The following is a 6,640-nucleotide window of genomic DNA, read 5'->3' as shown; positions in this document are numbered from 1 at the left end:
AATGACACCTGCAAACTTTTTTTCCCCACTAACTACGAGGCGGATGTTGATTTTACTGAAATAGTTTTTAATGCATTGTGTTCAAATTGTAATATTTTCCTTGGATTTACTAACATTTTTGGACTAAGCTCCTGCAAATTTGCACAATACCTCGAAGTTGCTATTACAATAACCTGTCTTGCGTCTTCCTGAAGCAAAGGATCGAAAGATGATGAGAATGGCAGATTCTGGCACTAGGTTAATGGGTAGAGACATTTATATCAAACAGAAGAGAGTTCTTGGAAAGTCACATTGTAAGGTGGTACCGATGTGTGTCTTGAATGGTGGGCACCACATTTGGGCTTACTGGCTGAGGCCCAGGACTCTTTGCTGTTAATTTTTTAAATAGTTCACACTAATTCTATAGGGCTTCACCCTAATGCCTCTGTACAAAGACTCAATTTTGCAGTATTAACAATGTATTTTATGGTTGTTTAATCTTACCTTCATTATCAATGTTTCAGAGAAACTGGTTTCCATGATATCAACTTGTTTGTATCGGTATGCACTGCTACACACTGAACTTATCTGGATATATACTAAACACACTTTGTTTCTTTGTTTAAGGTGTGCCTTTCTTGGAGGACTTTTAGAGACTCGCCTGCATTGGAAGAAGAGGAGGTGTGAGAAGTCCAGATGGCAGACTGACTGACAGGCCAAGATGCTAGTAATTTCTAGAGTCCAGACAGTGGCGAAAAAGTAGGCCTGGAGCCAGACTAGGCCAGTTTTGTGCAATCTTTCTCCAGGCTGCCTGCGCTCATCGCATTTTTGGTACCAGCGGGATCTTGCCGGACCTATTGAAGTCTTCCTATTGGAGCTCTCTCTCCATGTCTACAAGGCTGAAGTTTCCATTTTGAGCAGTGGGGGTCTACAGTCGGATGAGAACTGGCTTCGCTGTCATTAATGGAGAGGCCTCCGCTGGGATGTATTATTGACCACATTTTGTGCCCTTAAATGCAGCTTCCTTCTCAAACAGGCAACAGTCATCAGAGGAAAAACATACGCGTGTCTGGCACTTGGATGTATTTCATGAATTGGCATTAATAAAACTTTCCAAAGCCTGGCAAAGACTGCAGTGTGTCTGAACAAATATCATTTGTAGACAGTCCTGTCAACAGACTTGGAAGGCACTTTGTGAATATCTGCAAATAGTTCCACTTCATTGATGTCGCTCCTTCGATACTGCAAGAACTTCCTTTGCTTACTGCCAATCCTAGTGTAGTTTCCTCCAACTGTAACTGTGTAAAAGTTGCTCTTTGCCACCACTCAACGGAATGACGGCAGAAAGCCAGCAGTCTCCCTGTCGGGCTGCCCCCGCGGGTGCCATCTTGCAGCAGCCCGGAAGCCTGGCCATGGCAGTGAAGGTGGAGAAGGATGTCTCTCCAGCGGTGAATGGTCCAGGCAATGACCCTGAGCCTGAGGAGGCCCCAAAGGGCAGGAGGAGGAAGAGGCCTCTGCAGAGGGGCAAGCCACCCTACAGCTACATTGCGCTCATCGCCATGGCCATTGCCAACTCCCAAGAGCGCCGGCTCACCCTCGGCGGCATCTACAAGTTCATCACTGAGCGCTTCCCCTTCTACAGGGACAACCCCAAGAAGTGGCAGAACTCCATTCGGCACAATCTCACCCTCAACGACTGCTTCATCAAGATTCCCCGAGAGCCGGGCCGCCCCGGCAAAGGCAACTACTGGGCGTTGGATCCCAACGCTGAGGACATGTTCGACAGTGGCAGCTTCCTGAGGCGGAGGAAGAGATTCAAACGCACTGACCTCACCACCTATCCAGCCTACATCCACGACCCAGGCCTCTACCCGCCTGGAGCAGTAGCCAGGCCACCGTATGGAAATCCAGTGTATCAGAACATGACGGTGAGCCCAACCTATAGCCAGCCACTCGCCCCCCACCACTCAGTGTACTACCCAGCACCATCCCCAGGATTCAGCACAAGCCAGCCCAGGATGTTCAGCATAAACACACTGATAGGACACCCAGCCGGCCCTGACACCCTCCAGCAGCCCTCGAAGCCCCTGAGCCCAGACAGGAGCTCCCCCAGCTCCTGCACCTTCAGTGGGTATCAAGGGCAATGTGGGAGCAACATTACAAGCAGGCCATCCAACTCCATCGGCTACTCCTACTCCAATGGGCATATGCCCATGAACCAGGGATCCTATCCACAGGGCAGCAGCCAATTGTTTGGGGCTCCTGGGCGGTTGGCCATGCCCAACTCTCCCTCAGTGAGCAATGACCCCGCAGACTTCTATGGGAGGATGTCCCCGGGTCAGTACACCTCCTTGACTGCGTACAACAGTACCAATGCCCAGTTGAGTACAGCCAACCCCTACCTCAGACACACCTCCTACACAAGCAACATGGACAGGTTTGTGTCTGCCATTTGAAAAGATTTGGGGACACCATGTGTTCTGAGACACTCTTGTGCACCACAGAACCCCTGCAATCAGAGCAGCACTTGAATCAAATCTGTGAAGAGTTACTACAGTGAAAACACAACGGGCAAACCACAAAGATGGATGTATAATGCCTATGTGAGAACTGACACTAACAATCGTACATAATGTATACTGACTCCGACTGCTGAAATCTTCAAATGTGACTAACATTTTTCCCACTTTAAGAGACATGAATGTTGCCATCAATGTAAAGACTAATGCCTCGGATTCGTTTTTTTGTTAGTTAAAACTAAAAGAATAGATTGCCCTGGTGTGAAAAGAATCCAAGTGGTCTGATGTGCTTATGTTGTGGTTTGGATTTTCTACGACCCCTTGGTAGGTGGCATACGTCAGTCTGAAACTCCTTTGGCAGTCTTCACCCGCATCAATGGCAAAGTAATGTTTGCACCGTGAGCACTGGGATGGAATATCAAAGCAAGCAAACCTTCAAATGTTATTTTTATAACTATTTTAATCTTGTTTCATATGGCTTTAAATTTATAATTCTAATAAATGGTTGGTTTTGAACAGGTTGTCAATTGTCAGCTTCACAGGGAGCAGTGACTTGTTTTTAAAGTATATGGATTTTGAGTGAAAAAACTGTCCCCATTGAAGTATGGGAAGCATGGCCATTCACTTTCCCTCTTGTCTGCTTTCAATCTATTTATAGTGTTGTATTTTTATATTTGAATGTTGATGTAAGCTCTACCTGACAAAGTGACATCATAAGTCAAGCAGGGAAAAATGTGCAGGATACTGGCCTGAGTACTCAAAAATGGAAATGAAGACATATATAGGGACTTTATTGTCCTGACATGTCAGACAAATGTGATCAAGTTAAATCCCAGGAATGAACTAAATATCACCCTCCCCTGTTGGGAGATTCGGTTTACAGGCTGTTTCGAAGTCCATGTTTTATGCTTGGAGGCAGAGATGCATTTAAAGCCATATTTCGGGGTGCTAATAAAAATTTCGGGACGGGGGCTAATTCTTCTAGCAATAGGCAGAGTGGAGATGCAGGGGCTCTAAGAAGGAGTGAAAAACAACAAAGCCTTGTTAACAAGTGAATGGTCTTTTAAAGACCTGTGAAGTACTCGGGTGCGGCTGCAATAAGACGGACGCCAGACCAGCCAGCCCACAGCAGCTCAAGAACTGTCTGTGTGTGTCCAGGAAACTGTCTCATCCCCGGCTGACAAACATGACTGGGCAGGGGTGGGGGCGAAGTCCTTTGAGCCCTATGGGCATTGCGCGTCTGCCTGGAGGTTACTCTGGTGCGATGAAGAGACACATTTGCGGCCCTCTTCCCTATTTCTGGCATGTTTCCTAAGGGGATGCACCATTCCGTTCCATCTCAGACTGTTATTGCGCATAATATATATATATATATACATATATATATATGTGTGTGTTTGTGTGTGTGTGACTGTGTGATTGTGTGTGCACAAATGTATATATATATATATATATATATATATATATATATATATTCACCAGAGAAAGTTCCAAAAATCGCAACGCTCTCAGAAATTAACACGCCACGCCAGGCTTCACATTCCAAGGGTGTTTATTCACTCCTACAACATGTGTGAATAAACACCCTTGGATTGTGAAGCCTGGCGTGGCGTGTTAATTTCTGAGAGCGTTGCGATTTTTGGAACTTTCTCTGGTGAATTAAATTACCGGCGTGCTCGGCCGGAGTGCGCGCCACCTCCCACGGGGCCACCTGTAGCGGTACGGAGCTTTTGGAAAAGAGTATATATATGTATATACATATATATGTGTGTGTGTGTGTGTCTTTGTGTGTGCACACATATGCACAAAGGCTCAAAGTTTTTTGTCAGGATTCCACCACCAACGCTGCTGAATGCTGTGGTTCCAGACCGCCAGATCTCTCTTGTCTTGTTTGCCTCCTTTCTCAATCCCCTCCAATTCTTGTCTCTTTGTCTCACTTTTGCAGGAAATTTTTTTCTTGTTTGCTTTCTCCATTTGTTGCTGTTTTTCTATGTTTCTATTCCTCCATCCTCTTCCTTGTCTGCCTCTGTCTTTCTTGCTCGGATTAAAGTCTGATGATATAAAATAAGTAGTTCTGATTCACAAGAAATATGAGGGTGCTCATCATGTACACCCCACTGACATAATTGAAGCACTTGGAGTGTAGCAGAAAGTGTCTCTCACCTTATGCTTTTCCCGGGACCAATTTAGAACCACTTCTGTTCGCTTTGACCTTGTTTTGTACCCGTTTCTCAATTTCGCAAGTGTGGTGACTCAGTCTTTATTTGATAAGCATGATTTGCCTGTGCCCCAGGTTTTTTTTTTTTTTTACCACAGTGCAAGTTCAAAATCGAGTAAAATAATTCTGCCATGCTGTGTCATGCACATTGTGTAGCTACTTACAGGCATGTTCTGAGTCAGTGAAATGTAATTTCTCCTGGTGTGGATTCTTAGGCTAGGAGTGACTGTTTCAGGGAGGTTTAACTCTGAGATAGTGTTCTAGGAATTCCTTGGCGTGTTTGCAATTTGGTCGTGGGGCGCCTCTTACTGGAAGGCTTTTTGTCTATTTCTCTTTATTTTAGCTGGAGGCCCTGTGTGTCATTGTTTTTAATGGATAACACAATTAATGCCGCGGCTCAGTACATTCAGGGCTTGGTTACAATCGACCCTGTAATTCCGATGGGGTTGCTGATTGCTATACATACCTTTAACATCGGGGCAGAATTGCAATGTTTGTTTTTTAATGCATATGTAACAAATGAACCCCTAGAAAAAAGTGGAGGCAGCTCACCGTAGCTTAACTTAAGGCAAAAGTCACGACTTTTAAACATGATGAAGCAATTCTACAAAATAAATGTATGCTGTCGTTATACTGAGTATCATATGGTAAACTCACAATCGCCGTAAACGTATTTAAAACACCTTTAAATGTGTTTTAAAATGATCTAACAACTGTGATAAATATCGAATATTGTATCGGTTTATTTGACACCTGTGTTTTAAATGAAAAGGTAATGTTCGTTTCAGAGGCATGCACTTTTTTATTTGCCTGCCCTTCTCAGCACTGCTGGGATACCTTCAATGTGAGAGAACGGGCGCTTCTGAGGGGCAAACGGGTACTCTAAGTATTGACTGCCTACTCTTCAATATTTCCAAATAAAGCACTGTTTGACTTAGTAAGTGATACACCTGACCTCAGTTAGCTTATTTACAAAAATTGAAAGAAATACACGTGAGACTTTCCCGGCTGCTGATTTACAAAATTGCACTGTGCGTAGTACGTGAGTTCAGAGGTCGCTGGACGTGTGAATGAAAATGACAGCTGCGCACGCACGTGCTTCACGCACCCACCATGTCATTTTCACTTCAAGGGAATGTTTTAGAATTGCCAAAATTCATTTCGGTTAATTACAACCTCTTCAGAAATATGTCGCTGCCTTTCAGAAATAAATACGAATTGGTTCTTTTACGATCTAAGTTTATGTGGCGAACTGGGGGGAGCTGTATCCAAGCAAGACTTTCTGCAGCGGGTGATGATAAGAAAATGTAGACTTGGAAGGCAGCACCCATTAGAAACTCGTTTGGCCAATGAGGCTTCATAATTACATACCGCTACTAAGTCTGTTAATAGAGTTTGAAATAACCTTTGTTCAATGAGACTTAATTTGCCGACCTATGGCGGATGGAGGGCTGGGTAGCCCGTGTCTGGGTTCGCGATGATGTCCGACTGATAAACGCCGACGCCACAGCGATGGTGCAGCTCACAGATGTTTATTGTTGCCTGCTGTCGCTGTGCGCCCTACAGGTGGTGCCAGTTCACAGGTGGCTGGTGCTAACAGAGTGGGCATCGTCTGCCACCACACCTCTATTTATGCTGCCAGGGGGGTGTCCAGTTTCTCGCAGAATTGCGCTTGAGACCGCAGCCATTTTTGCGCACGTGGGGGCAGAGTACAAGCCCATTGCGCCAATTTTGCGTCACTATTCCCATGTTAAAAGTGACGCAAAAGCGGCGCAAGGGGCTTGTAAATAAGCTCCGTGAAGCGGTAACCGATTGCATCAGTTTATTGTTCGGATTACACCGTGAACAGTGAGTAGATTATGATATCTGAAGTCGTGTGCAGGACACATTCTATAAAGAATTATAATGACGGGTGCTTATACAA

The 6,640-nt window shown here is 45.0% G+C and overlaps 1 protein-coding gene across 1 annotated transcript; it reads left to right on the top strand.

The window, feature by feature from the left end:
- Positions 1-610: 610 nt before the first annotated feature.
- FOXE1 (forkhead box E1) lies at positions 611-3,728 on the top strand. The gene has a single exon (XM_086963200.1). It carries the CDS (start codon positions 1,314-1,316, stop codon positions 2,433-2,435), a length of 1,122 nt encoding a protein of 373 aa, XP_086819326.1. The 5' UTR covers positions 611-1,313; the 3' UTR covers positions 2,436-3,728.
- The last annotated feature ends 2,912 nt before the right edge of the window (positions 3,729-6,640 follow it).

The sequence above is a fragment of the Lissotriton vulgaris genome, chromosome 3_1, assembly GCF_964263255.1.
Source record: "Lissotriton vulgaris chromosome 3_1, aLisVul1.2, whole genome shotgun sequence".
Taxonomy (NCBI): Eukaryota; Metazoa; Chordata; class Amphibia; order Caudata; family Salamandridae; genus Lissotriton; species Lissotriton vulgaris.
The sequence above is the reverse complement of the archived record's forward strand: the minus strand, read 5'-3'. Positions and strand labels throughout refer to the sequence as shown.